The 16282-nt window shown below is 36.7% G+C and overlaps 1 protein-coding gene across 1 annotated transcript; it reads left to right on the forward strand.

Annotated features, from left to right (window-relative positions):
- The first annotated feature begins 3523 nt into the window (after positions 1 to 3523).
- LOC148956382 (uncharacterized) lies at positions 3524 to 4585 on the forward strand. Its single transcript, XM_089090593.1, has one exon. The coding sequence runs from the start codon at positions 3524 to 3526 to the stop codon at positions 4583 to 4585; it is 1062 nt and encodes a 353-aa protein (XP_088946719.1).
- The last annotated feature ends 11697 nt before the right edge of the window (positions 4586 to 16282 follow it).

The following is a 16282-nucleotide window of genomic DNA, read 5'->3' on the forward strand; positions in this document are numbered from 1 at the left end:
GAAGAGTGCTATCCAGCTTTACCCTCTTATGACAGTGATGAAGAGCACAGAATAGCTGGAAATCCATTGGAAATATAAGGAATTATTGTGCATGAAAATAGATTAGTTTTATCATGACTAGGGCAGAATCCTAACATTTGCACAAAAAGGAAAGACCTGTTCCACCGAAAGTGAAATCGGTCCAGCTGCAAAGTGTAAGCAAAGGAAATCTGCAACACCTGAAGCAAATTACATCAACAAAGATACACAGAGCATCATCCCAGAACAAGAACATTATAAAGTGTTATTAGAAATTATCATAGAGGAAAGTGGAAAAAACTTCCCTCCTGATTATGAAATTGCAAAATCAATCCAAACAATATTGAAGAATTCCAAATTTGAGCTTGAAGTTAAGAAAGAAAGAAGGAACATGCTTTTATATCTACAAAGTGAAGATGAGGCTGAAAAGATTTTATCTACCAGCACACTCTGCAACATCACCATAAAGACAAAAAGAATTCAACCTATAGTAAGAGGAATAATTAAAGGTATCGCTCTTAACTTATCCATAGAGGAAATCAAAGAGAGCTTACAAACCCCAACAACTGTGAAAGATGCTATAAGACAGAAAAGATACAATAAGGAATCTAAAAAACTTGAAAATAGCCTTGCAGTATTAATTATTTTTGAGGGTAGGACCCTACCACCAAATATCTGGTGCTTTGGAAGAAAAAAGGAGGTATACCAATACTATCGCGGAGTCCTCCAGTGTCGCAAGGGCCAGAAATATGGACACACTCATAAAGAATGTAGAACTAAAGAGTCAATATGTTTGAGGTGCTCAGAGAAACACCTGTCAAACCAGTGCCCACTTAAAACAATAGACCCTGAAATCAGACCAAAAGCATACATGTGTGCCAATTGTAATGGAAGTCACTCATCAAAATCCAATTGGTGCCCAGTAAGGCAGCAAAACCAAGGAATCCTCCATGTAGCTGAAAAATATCAAATTGGGTTCCATATGGCACAGGTAGCTTATAAAAGCTATGCTGATGTGCTAAACAAGAGGAGGCTACATCACAATTAGATCAATCAGACCCCAGAAAGCCAAATAACTGACAGATTTGTAAAATCATCCAAAACAGACGGAGCTGAAAAGTTAGTAATTAGCCTATTATGCAGCCCAGATCTTATGAATTTATCAAGCCTAAGCCTACCAGTTCGTATTGAAAAGCTCTGTAAGTTGGTAGAAGAATTAAATTTAGGCTCTCTTAATCAACAAAAGATTTCGAGTGTTTTTCTGCTTAATAATGCTACATTAGATATGCATCATGGTCCTTAAAATAATGTCTTGGAATGCTCAATCTATAAGAAAAGAAAAAAAGGATATTATTCTTGACCCCTGCTAGGAAAACACTATAGATATGATCTGTATCCAGGAAACTTGGCTGCAACCACATATAAGAATGAATTTTAGAAACTATAACGTTATCAGGAGAGATAGAACTAATGGAACCAAAGGAGGAGTTATAATTTGCTTACAAAATAACATTTACTTTACTAGTATTGAGGTTGATATAGAAGAAAACTGTCAATGGAGCATGGAACTTGTTGACTGTAAAATAACACTAGATGATGGCAGGTTTTTAAATTTATTCAATGTCTACAATTCCAATGGGAACTATCCCATTGTTGGTGATTTAATAAAAAATCTATACAATCTAGTACCAAGCAATGAGGATCTGATTATATTGGGTGACTTTAATGCCCGTAGTAAAGTATGGTGCAAGTGTGACTTAGTTAATCCATCTGGAAGAAGCTTGGAAAAGTTGCTGCTGGAAATAAACATCTGCCTCATAACACCCAAAGGGCTCCCCACCAGACGTGATCCTCTATCCCAAGTTGAAATTACAATTGACCTGATTATGGCCAGCCCAAGTATGGCAAGCATTATATCCATTTGTATCCCACCTCAAACATTACTGTTTAGCGACCATTCTCCTATCCATTTAGCAATAGTCAAATAGACAATCTGATTGCAGATCACCTTCAACAAATCATGGCAATGGATACAGGTTTCAGATAAAAAGGGCTAATTTGTCATTTTTTAAAGATAATCTGAATCAAGTTCATATTAAAAACATTTTGACCACAGTTACGTCTATTGATACTAGAATTCTCCTATGTCAGGATAAATTATTAGACGCTGCAAAGATGTCTATGTTTTTTATTGGAACGGTTGATAAGAAGGTAAAAAGCAGCATTTGGTGGAATAGAGAGTGTGAAGAGTAAAAAAAGAATTATAAGAAAAAAGCCAGAATATACAGTGCTGCAACTACCTTACCCAATCTTATTGAATTGAAAAAATCATACGCAAAATTTAAAAAATCAGTTTCAGCAGCAAAAAACAAAAATATCAGAGAATTTATGGAGCATCTTGATTTCAAGACTCCAGCAAACAAAGTTTATTCATTCCTTAGACACATGATGAACAAACAAACCCTATCCAAAAACCAATAACCCACCTATGATATACAATAGCAATCCTCTTCTCACTGAAGCAGAAAAGGCTAAGGCAAGTTTAGAGCTGCTCAGCAGAACAGTAGGTAAAACTGATAAAGATATAACTGCTGTCATTCGCCAAACCTCCAAGATCAACAGAATTTCCAAAAGAGAAATACATGAGCCATACAATAAGCCATTTACTTTAGCAGAAATACAAAATGTTACATCCAACCTTCCAAAAACTGCTCCTGGATCAGACGTGGTTTTCCCTCAATTTGTTTCCAATCTAAGTGACGTGTGGATATCATGCCTCCTTGACTTAATTAATCAGGCATGGGATACTGGTTATTTCCCAAAAATCTGGAAATCAGCAACATCAATAATGATTCCTAAAGCTAATAAAGACTGCTCAATGATTGAAAACCATCGCTTTATTACACTCTTGCCTGTTTTAGGCAAAGTGTATGAAAGGCTTGTAAAAAGGAGGTTGAACTGGGAAATTGAAAAAAGAAAATTCCTCAAAGATGTTCAGTTTGGTTTTAGGAAGAATAGAAGCACCATTGACAACCTGGTATGTTTTCAACGTGATGCCACATACGCGATTCAGAATCAGCTCATTATGATTGCCGTGTTCCTGGATGTTAGAGAGTGCCTTTGACTCCTTGACGCATAGACAAATTTTAATGGCATTATTGAAAGTAGTATACGTGGAAAACTATTAAAATTTGTGAAAAGTTACCTTGAAGACCATGAAATCTGTATTAAAGTAGGCAGCACCATCTCTACTGACACCTTGAAAGTAAATAGGGGTGTACCATAGGGATCTGCATTGGGAACTGATTTCTATAATATCGAAGTTTAGTATATACCACTTAATGATGGAACATCCAGAGCAAGCATATCTATAGATGATAAAGTTTTCTGGGTTACAGGAAGAAACATCAGTGAAGTCACAAAAAACATAAAGGCTGTATTGCAACAAGTAGAGAATTGGCCAGCCAGTGTTGACATCAACTTCCCCTTGCATAAAACCAATGGAATGCTTATAACCATAAAAACTTCCATCATTGCTCTAACATTAACTTTAGGTGGCAGAAAAATTGAATATGTTAATCAAATGAAGTTTCTAGGCTGTATTATTGATAGGAATCTAAATTGGAATCCCCACATAGATTACACTAAAGCAGCATGTATCAGAAGACTAAATGTCATGAAATCACTAACAAGGATCTCTTGGGGCAGCAGAGCCAAATTCCAGATAGAGTTTTTCAAAAAATACATTAGACCAAAGCTTGAATATGCTGCAACAATATACCAATCAGCTCCACAATCAACCCTTAAAAGACTCGATACCATACAGAATTCAGCTCTGAGGATTTCCTTTGGAGCAAGAAATACCACACCAATACCATTACTGTTATCAGAGAGTGGCCTCGAGGATTTGGCAACAAGAAGAAGTACTGCCGTATTGAAATATATCAAGAAACTGTGGACTGCTGAGAAAAGACACCCAGTAAAATCAAGAATAGTAAAACCAGGCGCCTTTGTCACAGCCAACAGTCAAAATAAACATAATCAAATAAATATCTTTGAACGAGCTATTCAACTGTGCTCTCAATTTGACCACAGTTTAAAAATAACTGATATGCTAAAGGTCCCAGATAACCCGCCATTACCGCCTTGGGAACAAAGCCATTTTGAGTGTGTAAATAATATTGGTGAAATGTTTCAGTATAATCTTGCAATCTGCTTTAAGTTACACATGGCAATTTTCTACCATGACTTCCTAAATATACATACAGATGGATCAAAAACTGGACAAGACACACCAGTTGGGGCTGCATTTGTAATCCCACAGCTGCAAATTACAAACCAATTCAAGTTACCAAGTGAAACATCAGTATTCCAAACAGAAATTATTGCTGTAAAGAAGGCTTTTGAATATATAGGAACCAATCTGCAGAGCTATCCTAATATTGTTATATGTTCAGATTCTAAAGCCTCCATAGATGCCATCAACAATGTAATTAGAGACAGGATGTCATTTAGGGAAGTAACTGCCTGTTATTCTGCGTTTACATCCGCATGTAAAAAACCATAAATTTATTCTACAATAGGTGCCAGCTCATGTTGGGATTGACGGTAATGAAACAGCAGACAGAGCTGCAAAGCAGACCACCAAAATGGCAGGCCCCTTTAGTAAGTGTGACTCCCCTAAGGAAGTTAAGAGGATTGAAAAAGTGATACGGAGCCTAGATAAGTTCTCTTTTGAAGAAAATAGGAACTTGTCAGGTAATTACTTTGTCACTTGCAAAACCACAAGAAGCCACGAACTAAAAATATATGAGAAACTAACAAGAAATGAAGGGGTTATCATCTTTCGCCTAAGATCTCAACATGCAGGGGTTCAATCCTATCGTGCAAGATTCTTAGGAGAAGACGAACCTTGCAAACATTGCAACAATGAAGAGACAATTATGCATGTTCTACTAGATTGTGATAATTACCAACATCAGAGACAATATTTAGCAAAGTTATTTGCAGAGAATTCTATGTGCCCCAATTTAGATCTACTTTTGGGAGGCATGGCTGATGACAAAATTAATATGCAAATTTGTCGACTTGTAGTGCAGTTTTTACAAGACATAGGAGCAGATAAGAAGATATAGTCCAGTTTGCTACTTAAATTTGGTGCATCTTGAATATAAGTGCAGTGTAAAATTATAGTGACAATTTACCCCTTACTTACTTTTTCAACTTTCTAATGTGATATTTTGAGAAACCATTGAATGGGGACCTAAGTGACATCTACTGTCAAGAAAGGTCCGAAATCCTGCTGCTGCTGCTGCTGCTGAAGATAATTGATCTTGGCTAAGTTTATACAAAGATAAACACTTTAAGTAAAACATTATTTAGTAATATAAATACAAAATAGGTATAAAATAGAGGAACAGTTATCCTTTTCTGTAAGTTTTTCCAAGCAGTGCGAGAAACGCAACTAACCTAAAGGCAGCAATTAGCACAAAAAGCATTCCAATGTCAAACCATAGATTTTCCTAGAAAAAAAAAAATGTAATTGTATAAAAACAATTAATAGTAGAAATAGATAGACGGTTTTAGGAAAATAAACATGGTAACCCTAAAATAATACTTATTATTATAAAAAAATTGAAGGTGTGATGGAGATTATTTATAGTACCATACTAGATACAACAAGGAATTGTTGAAAATTTATATTTATATGAGTGAATACCTTTATTTTATGTTTACAAATAGGTGCACTCGAAAATGTTCCAAAGACCCGACTAATTGAGTCAATAATTTATGCACAGCTCACCATCCCAAAAATTGCCAACACACAGCTCCCTGCTTAGAGCTCCCCACCCCTCAATTTTACAAGTTTTTTCCCCAAAGATCCTAATTAAAGAGGCAAGGCTAAGACTGCAACATAAGTGTTCTTAACCTTTTTACAAGTATGAAACTAAATAGCTCCTCACCCAAAGCTCCCCACTCGAAAACCCAACCCGTACAGTTTTCTGCTTGGCAAACTTCCTACGCCACTGCCTCTATTTCCCAGGGGATGATCGTCTGGTCTAAGCTTAAAATATTTATTAAAACCATTGATATTTAGAAGATCAATGTTTTGGCGGTGGACTTCTGTTACCATCAGTACAGTTGACTTAAGGATGCGTGCTAGGGTTTCTACTTCAACTACCTTATCGGGTTTGAGACTTTCAGGGTTAGCGTAGAAAAACTTTAGTAGTGAAAATCAGATGAAAGGTATTCTTTAATCTTTGTCCTTTTTGTGAGGCTGGTGTTATTAGGCTTCTGGCAGTTTGAGAAAATTTGAAGAGAAGAACAGTGAAGTGGGTTTCCCAGATCACAACCGCATGATCCATTATGCAAACAAAGCACATCGCCTGCTCTAAACAACAGTTCCTAGATAGTTACTGGGGGGAGGGGGTGAGCTCGGATCCGTTCATTCCAGATGGTGGGTAAAACAGGGCCTACGGGGGCGGAGTAAAGGGAGGAGAATGAACCAGCTGGGATTGGAAATAGAAGGGGGAGGCACCTGGAGCTAAAACAGTACCAGAACGGAGGGAGGAGGGAGTGGGGTTTGTGGGGTGTTTTCAGTGTCCTCCTAAAAATGTTGGATCGTAAGCCTATCCTCCACTGTAACCGATACATGAGCAAAATTACACGATAAAATATTATGCTTCTAGAGAGTTACCAGTAGATTGGAGATTAGTTGACCTAGTTGAATTACTGTTGCTGGATCAAGATAAGGCCTCCATCAAACTACTCCACTGGTGATTACACTCCAAACTATCTGATGGGGGTTTAATCCAGCTATGATAGACTGGCTAATTAACTTCCTCACTAAGCAGAAAGGCTGCTCTTTCGAGACGGGAAACCAGCCAATCTCTTCATATGAAGCAACATTATTAAGTGGGGTACTGAAGGGAGCAGTACTAAGTCCAACCCTTGTCCTGGTCTACATCAACAATATTTTCAAGTATACGGATAATAATATGCATTTTTTCACTTATGATGCTAAGGTTTTGGTATTGCGAACCCACAGAACATCCAACGTAACAACGACAGGCTACTGTTTTGTGCTCAAGACTGGCACCTGCAATTCATTAAATCAAATGCTTTACATTTTACCTTGGACCCAACAATCAATGACTACCCGTTTGTTTTACAATATCATCACTTAAACAAGGGGGAATTTAGTAAGCAGAGAAGAAGAAAGGGGCATTGAAAAAATCATCAATTACTTGAATTTCCACAGGCATGCTGATCAGGTAGTTTCTAGTGTAGATGTAAGCCAGGGTCTGATAAAATGGACCATCAATAGCCAAAAGGCAAAAATATTTATAAAATTAAAGAAAGCTCTTGTCGGACCCCATTTTGATTTTGGCATGTGCCTTACTGGCCCTTCTACCAGGAAAGACGTAAGATTCACCAAAACGTTCAGAGGCGAGAAACTAAGCATGTGAGAAGCCAAAAGACAAATTCACATGGAACCGCCCCAAACAATCAAAGCTACCTCATGGTCTACAGATGCATGCGAAGCAACATGGTGCTAGCTTACAAAATTTGAGAAGAAAACTGTGCCATCTTCAGTGACAGTCATAGCACAATCTATTATTAGACAAGAGGACATTCCAAGAAGATGCCGAAGCTTAACTCCCGAACAAAAACACATCAACTCTATTTCTCAAGAAGAGTCCCAAACCACTTGAGATGAAGAGCTTAACTCTCAGGGTCACGTCCATCCAGTTTATTTAATACAATCTCGACTAGGAGTAGGAGAAAAGGCAATGGAGGTCTACCTGGGAGTCAGCAAAACAAGAGCACTTTAGGTCTGGCGAACTCTAAAGCTCTAAAAGGAATTAAGTGTAAGGCAAGGTGATATGTCCCTTAGCATATCATACTTCACCCACACTTCAGAGCCATACTTGAATAATGTTATTACTATGGCTTTGAATATTCTAATCTTAATTTGGTGGCTTATCGACAAATACGGCTCGCACTACCCTGCCCCTGACAGTATGTTTCATTACGGGGGAGTGGAAATAACCTTTTATTGTATTGATTTACTTTTTCCAGGTAAACCAGAGAAAGATGGGCCAGCGTTGCCTGGAATTTCCAGCCTGTTCTCAAACTCAAAATACGTTTAGTCAGGAGGATTTCCAAATGTTGCTGAGAACCTCCAAAAGGCCTTGGCTGTATTAATGCCTTCTAAGCTGATAGGCCTTGCTCATATAAAAGAGAATTGGCTTTCTATGCTGAATCCAAATATATAGGATTCATTCAGTTTATTGTTCCCATCAAAAGATACGAGCCTGAGAAAATTTGTGTGATTTTGGGAAAGGGGAGAAACCCCCCAAAAAGTCAAAGAATCTTAAAGAAAAGCGTACCATCAGATTCAGCATATCATGGAACCCTACTTGTAAAGATTTTAACCTCCCGTCAGCGTAAATGTAGAATTTTGTACTTTTTGTCAGAATAAAAATCACGGATGCATGTTTATTTATTCCTCTTTCTTTTGCCAGCGTGATCGCATCAATTCAAAGGCCCAAGAATGTTGGTAAAGTGCTCGTTCGAAAGAAAATAACAGTTCTAGTTCCCTTTTTAAGTGACCCGAGATATTGGAGAACCAATAGCCCCCCTCCCTCGCCCTTTTCCCTTGAAAACACTCGATCCCAATTTTGAGATATTCATTTTGTTCACCATAGTTGAAAGATCGAAAAAGTGTTCCTCCGGAGATAACCTGACTCCCCGCAACCTGAGGAAAGGGCTTTAAGTTCTGAATTTGCCTATTGTTTACTTATAGTATTTTTATTTGTAAGTAAACAGGCCTTTTTAGGGGAGGGGGACTTTTCTGTGGGGGGATTTACCACAGGTAGAATTTCCCATGTGCAGGGAAGTTTCCGGGGCTGAACTAACAAGGGGGAATTTTACACCGGAGAATTTGTCATAACTCCTATACGAAATTCGTCATAATGTTTCTCTGCCGATTCAATTTTTGATCTAGAGATGTTCCGAGGAAATTGCCATGATCCCCCCATGGTCCCCGGGAGAAGGGCTATAAGTTATGAATTTTGTCTGTTGTTTACATATAGTTTCTGTTATTTGGAAGTAAACAGACGTTTTTAGGGAGGGAAATTTTGCGTAAGGGTATTTTCCACGGGGAGAATTTTCCATGGGCAGGGAAGTTTCCGAAGATGAACTTATAAGGAGAAATATTACACAGGAGGATTTGCCAGAACTCTTATATCAAATTTATTTTACTTTCTCTTTGCCGATTCAATTTAACATCTAGAGATGTTCCGGGGATATTATCCGGGGTAAATTTTCAGAGAGGTTAAAATTGCCTGGGAGATTTTTTTGTGGGAGGAACGGAGTTCCCACGGAGGAAATTTTCTGCGGGAAAATTTTCAGTGGGAGCAATTCTTCGTGGCGGAATTTTTCGCAGGAGATTTTCTCCATGTGGAAATTTTTCGCGGGAGAAATTCTTCATCAGAGGATTTTCTGTGGAAGAAACTTTACATTCGGAGGATGAGATTTCAATGAAAAATTTCCTGTTGAAGGAGTTTTCCGGCATGATTTGAAAAAGATCAAAAATTAAATGAAAGACAAGTCTTTTTTTTCAAATGAAAATAGGCGTAAGAGAAATTTCTAGGCGAAATTGAAAATATCTGGGTGGAATTTTCAGCAGGGACGGATTTGTAGTGATGATTTCCTGGTATTAAATGAAAACAACCAAAAATTAAATAAATTTTTTTTTTCAACGGAAACTAGGGAGACATATTGAAACTTGAAACAAAAAGAAATCATACCGTATGAGAGGGCAGTTACCCCCTCCTTTAAAGAGTTCCAATTATTTAAAAACAACTTCTGAAACACAAGGGCTATTTAATTAGAATAAGAAGCTTGTTTTTAAAATACTAGAAAAAACGTATATGAAGGGCATCCCTCTCATATACGGAATAATTTCTGTTCGTTTTAAGTTTCAATGCTGAACCTTACTTTCAGTTGAAAAAACCTGTTTTCTTTTTTTTTTATTTAATCACTGAAAGGTAGAACAAATGCTCAGGGAAATAACATGACATGTTGCTGAGTTTGAATAGTCAAAAGTAGTCAGTAGGTCATCTTTCTTTATCTTGAGCCCGAGTAATTTAAAGTCTAAGATTTCTATGATATTCACTCTTGTAATCAAAGTTTGTTCTTATTGCTTGATTTTCTATTATTCAAAGTTTAAAAAAAATGTGCAAAATATACTTTTATTATAATTGTTGGTACTTTTCTATCAGCCTGTACACATTCGAGAATTTGGATCTACAGGTACGGGGTAGAAACAACCGATATGCTTGGGAAATAGATAGGATAAAATAATAATAATATAATAATATATATTGAATCTATAATATGCGTACCATTCAGAATCAGGGATAGCAGATGCGGATAAAGACTCATCGCTTTTAGAGGACAGAAAACGCCAAAGGAGAGAAGGATTAATTTTGGCCCGTGTAGATTCGATATCAATCATCTTTTTTCATATGTAAAAAAAATCATCATATAAAATAATCAATCATATACATAATTTGGGCTGTATTTTGGCACCCTAGGGGGAGGGTGGGGGGGGGGTTAAGTATAGCGGGGCTGCATGCAATAAGTAACCTAACCTAAATAAACCAAAATACCAACTAAATATTTATTAAAACATAGCTACAATGTAGTTTTCCACTGAATCGAAGCTAATTGTCTCCGTATACAAACAGCAATAAACCGGTTGTTGTATGATTTTATAGATTCAGATTCTCAAGTGTGTAGTGGCTAACAGATAAGTACCCAATTTTTTTTTAACTTTGCAAAACCAAGAGTTAATCTGAATAAAAACTGATCAGAAATATCGAAATCGATATATCGATTATCGAATATCGAAAGTAAAAATATCGATATTTCGATATATCGTTTGATCAAATTATCGCCCAACACTATTAGATACTATTGCTGCCACTTGCCTCATAAAAAAGCAATACCGGTCGATGAAAAAAGCGGTGTTTTTGCGGTATCCTTTCTACCGAAACACGGTATACTTTTACGGTATACTTTGGCACCCGCAATGCAAATACGTCGTCACTAGTTTAAAAAAAAACTTATTTTTTAAAAGCAATTAATTCCTTGCTACTTTTCTAGCAAACAGATACTATTCTTTATTATATTTTTTTAAGTGGTAGATTTTGCTATGGAGTTTGAACAAGAAAGGTAGAATAAAGGTGAAAAGAGACATCCCCCAGATATCCACCCCATATAAAAAAGGTAAAAATAGTCTCCAATGATATATTCATATCTTTTTCCCACTTTCTGGCACTCTCATCCGTTCCTCGTCATTAATAGCTTGTTCGGACCATCCGTTCTCTAGAAAATTGGAAGCAGGATAATCTACTCTTTTCTTTTTTAAATTAGATTAAAAATTTATTAATCAATATTTGTTTCATTTTTGGCGCTTTTTTCAGGAATACTGTTTATACTTTCGTTTTTGTCCCTTTTTCTATTTTTGTATCCTCTGATATACCGGCCTTGAAAACGAAAAAAAAGAGACCAATTTGCCAGTCTACACTTCCAGTCTTCCGCCAAATTTTTTCTTTTAAGAAAGTAGACAGTTTGAGGCCCTCCAAAAGACAAGAATTCTAGACTGAAAAGATTTTACTGGCTCAGCAAATATGCAAAACGACATTCTCGAAAAAGATGCTTATTTTTTTCCTTTTTTAATTTTAGACCCTTTGCGCTACAGAAGCAGTTTTTACACAACTTACTTCCTTAAAATATATTTCAAAAAATTAATGAAAAGAATAATACATTTTGTAGTGATGCCTTTCTACAACTTTTCGAGAGAGCATATTCTTTACTTGCTTAAAAAATCCCCGGCAAGGTTCGGTTTTTGATTTGTCTGCATGTTTTTATTCCTTCCCTCGCCCCAAAGCAAAGAGGGTAGTGACACCCTTATCTATATAAGTGCTCAAGACATAATAGTTTGAAACTTTATTTCTTCAACCCCCCTCCCCCTGTCTTTACCGAAGCTCGACTCCATAACCGGGACAAACCCTAGTTCAAATGACTGATCGAAACCAAATTATGAAGGTATTTGGAGACATGAGAACTAGGCTCGAAAATATTGCATCCAGCTTCATGTGCACTTACAGGGCTTGTGGTTTGTTTAAGGACATTTTTTATGCCAAAAGTAGCTCTTGCAGCTTTTATGGGAGAAATAATGTATAATGACCCTGAGATGTGGCATTGTCTAAAAAAAATAGATGGAAAAATAGAAAACGAAATGGCTAGTAAAAGAGCGTTACTTTGGTTAGGACTAGATTTTAATGACAATTATTATATTAAAGATACTAAAACGTAAAAAGGAATCATTCATACAGGCAGAGATGGGTCACTTGGTATCAGATAGCGTGGTCATGCTCGTTAAGACCTACATTGGCCGCACTATACAAAACATTTTGATTCACAGCAGTGCTGTCACTTGAGGCTACTTTACCGTTCACTTCAAGTACACGCTTAACAAGAGTCAGTTCTAGCCCCCTCCCCTGTCATGGCTTGACCTACCTTTTTGCTGACGGTTCAGACTACACTCCGCTTTTAATTTCAACGAAAGAGTTAGCAAATGAATCTGCTGATGTTTTAATTAACTAAGATGATTTTGCTAACGAATTATTGAACTAAGATGATTCTGCATGTCAGTTTTGACTTCCTCTAAAAAACAAAAAAAGGCGCTCGGCAATGACATTTGATATTGGTAATGAAAAAAGTATCGTATCAATTTTGAAACGTTTAGAAACATTACTTTTCCAGTTGCAGATTTTAGTGTAAGGATATGACACCAATACACTACTATGTCATAGTCGTCTAAATTTTTAAGAATCAAACCTTCAGATAAAGTTACACTCGATAGGAACTGCCATTCCTGGTCCATCTTTTCTTTATTCCAAATGCTAGAGGTATAGTACTAAAAGAATTACTGATGACTAGGAACTCTTAGCTCGTAACTAGAGGGGTGAGTAAATAGAGGAAGTCCTTTATCTTTTCAGAGAAGCGAAAAGAATCTAGTATTGGTTTGATGATCTCATGTGGAAGATATTTAATAACAAGAGTCCCAATACACCGTGTGAGTATCACACAACTCAATAATAATACTTGTCGAGTTTTCAAATGAAATCCAACAGGTGGAAGCCAAAACAAGGAATAATGTGTTGTTCCACCTGAGTGAAGACTCAGATATATTTATTCCTATATGCATCTTCTCATTTTGCACTGTGTTAAAAGTGATTGCAAAAATTTTTGCATAAATATTCCAGACTCTTAGATTTTTTATTTATAATTATGACTTGCAAACAGGGCATATTAATGATAGATAAATTTCACAACTGTAGCCCATGGTCATTTTTCTTCAACAAACCTTTTGACCAAATGATTTATTTCCATTAGTGGTGCCATCTCCAATCTAGTTCTGTATGGGAACGCCCGTCTTCTTAATATAGTCCGTCCCTCCAACCAACTCCATTATGAAATTACAGAAACTGACACAAACAGAGTTGTTTGGTTATAGACTGATCGATTATCGCGTCAATATGCACTGAGAAAAGGTTAGTTTTTAGATTGACAAGAAGCTCTTCATGAAAGTGAAAAGCCAGAGCCTGTTGAGCAATGTTGGTTGGTTTTATTCTAATCAGACTAGCATGGCTCAGCAAATTCGGCCAAGGCTTACCTTTCACGAACTTCAACAAGTTGACAGTTACCGAATAGGATATATGATGTTCAACAAGAAATGAGACAAGCCTTGTTTCAATAGTGGTCTCCTTTTCGTTTTTGGAAAAAGTGATGAACAAGTGGCAGAAAAAGTGGAAAAAGTGGCAGAGTCTAAGAAGACGAAGCAATCCTTTTTTTTTCATTAACCCCTGACAGTAAACGTTACAGATAGGCTGCCCAACGGAACCATGAAACAGCCTAGGCTACAAGAAGGAATAGGTGGCTTATAACTTGCTTCCTCTGAACAGCAACTTTGCATTTACATTTGATTTGAAGGAATGATATGCCATAAGAAACCAAGTAAAAATAAAAAAATAGATAAATTTCTAAATTTTTGGAATGAATGTTAGCCTATGTTTGAATACAGTATTAAGTTCTAAATGAAATAGTATTTTCATTTCTTAACCATTGTTCTGCACTCTGAATTTCACACATACTTACATGAACTTCTTTTACTGTATACTGTTTACTGTATACTGTTTACTATATGTATACTATTGGGCTGTAAAAGTGGAAAGGTAATGCCCAAAAGAAGAAAGATAGGACAGCCCGAGACTACTTATTTACTCAATTCTAGTATAGTAGTCACTCTGTTTTGTAGTACCTGTACACCTTTACCATATACATGGTTGAAAATAACTTTCATTCAGGCACCTGACTGATCTGTAAAATATTTGCTCTTGGAAGCACGTTAATTACTAGTTGGAATTTTCGCGAGTACCGCAATAATCTATCCAGCCATATGTCATTAGAAGTAGAGAGCAAAAATTTGTCATTTTTACCGTACGGTGACATTACTTGGCATAAATTCAGTGAGAAAAGTTATTTCGCGGTATAAATACACTGATCAAAGTCATTTCGCGGTATAATTCCGATAGGCAGTACAATCAGAAAAAAGTGGGGCATTTCTCTCCAAATTGCGGTATTATATCACAAAATGTTGTATAAGTGGCAACACAGGTTCATGCTGTATTTTGAAAACGAAAGCAGAAAACTCTTTAAAACAGCATCGATAGTCAGGAATGAATTGGAGTTTTGGTTCATTTGAAATTACGAGTATTTTTAAATTTGGCTAGCCAAAGGAAGAGAGTTTACCATCGTTACGTAGACAGTATTGGGGTTAAGGTGTCCAAAACCATGCTGGACATCAGCGGTGGTGCAAAAAAAATATCGGAAATTCACGACACAAAATGTTCAGACGTGCCGGTGTGTCACCACAAAGGTAGAATGTTATGACTTACTGAAATGATTACCGTAAATTGCACTCGCTAGCGATAGGACAAATCCTGTAATCTACCGGCTTCAGTGATAGTAGTGAGCCGACTCTGTGGCGTCTCAAATGGTGTGTCACGGTCTTTACTATACATGAAAAGATTTTTTATGTAGATCGATATTTTAGCTTCAATAGACATATGGTTATTGCATGAACTTTGCAATCGAAAAGAAAGACAATAATTTCGAGTTGATTAAAATTTTGCGTTATAATGCTGCCTAGGTTAAAAGCAATATTCCTGCAACTGACAATTCCCCCCCCCCCGACCATTTCATATGGAAGGTTTGTTCGTAAAAACCCTAGAGGTGGCTCATTTAATTCGAAATCGAAAATTCTAGTGCCCTTTTTAAGAGTCAAATGAGTTATCTATTCCTCCCCCCGCTGTCGTTCCGTTTTTGGTTACTCAGCCCCTCCCTAGCCCCAAAAACGGCGGATCAAAATTATAAAATGGCCAATATGCTCAAAGTAGTTAAAACGTCTAATAGATACACCTCCAAACATAGATAGACCGCAACAACCTCGAGGCCAAGGACCGTAAATGACGCAAAGTGCTAATGGCTTAAACTTAGGTTTCATAATGGATAGAGGGGCTTGCTTACTCTGGAATGCTTGTTTGGTAGAAAATTTATAAGATTGGGCTCTAGGTCAAAAGGATGAAACAGTTTGTATCGGGAGGGGGGAGGGGGGCTAAAAGGCATGAATACAGGCAGAAAACCAGTATTAGTTACAATTTACAACTAGAATCAATTGGATCAAGAAGATCCTAATAAACAAAAATTATTCCAGGACACAGTTCTCACCAAATTAAACTAAAAAAGAGGTCAAAAACTTGTTTTCCTGATTTGCTCAAAACTTATATATTTCAGTCTTCGGGCTAAGAGACCTCCAATATAGACGAAAAAAAAAGAAAGAAGAAGGGAAAAAAAATCAGGTTTCCTAAAATGGGGCCAACAAATGGCGAAAATATTATCTATCCGCTTTGTACGGTAGGGATTTTGGTGAAACGGAAATTATAATAAATAAACGAGTTAAAATAGAAACAAAAAAAAATACAACAAACAAAAATTGGACTTCCGTCCTTTCAGAACCTTTAAAAGACAGTTCATTTGCGCTTCACTGAAAACAATATGGACCTTGAACAGTGTAGTTTTATACACCATACTTTCAGCAACAACAACAAAAAGATCACAATACAGT

Source organism: Artemia sp. Qi Xiang Cuo, chromosome 1 (genome assembly GCF_049724085.1).
Source record: "Artemia sp. Qi Xiang Cuo chromosome 1, ASM4972408v1, whole genome shotgun sequence".
Taxonomy (NCBI): domain Eukaryota; kingdom Metazoa; phylum Arthropoda; class Branchiopoda; order Anostraca; family Artemiidae; genus Artemia; species Artemia sp. Qi Xiang Cuo.

What these genes read in the sequence shown, in the direction of transcription:
- LOC148956382 (XM_089090593.1), top strand. Translation starts at nt 3,524, where the DNA reads ATGCTTATAACCATAAAAACTTCCATCATTGCTCTAACATTAACTTTA.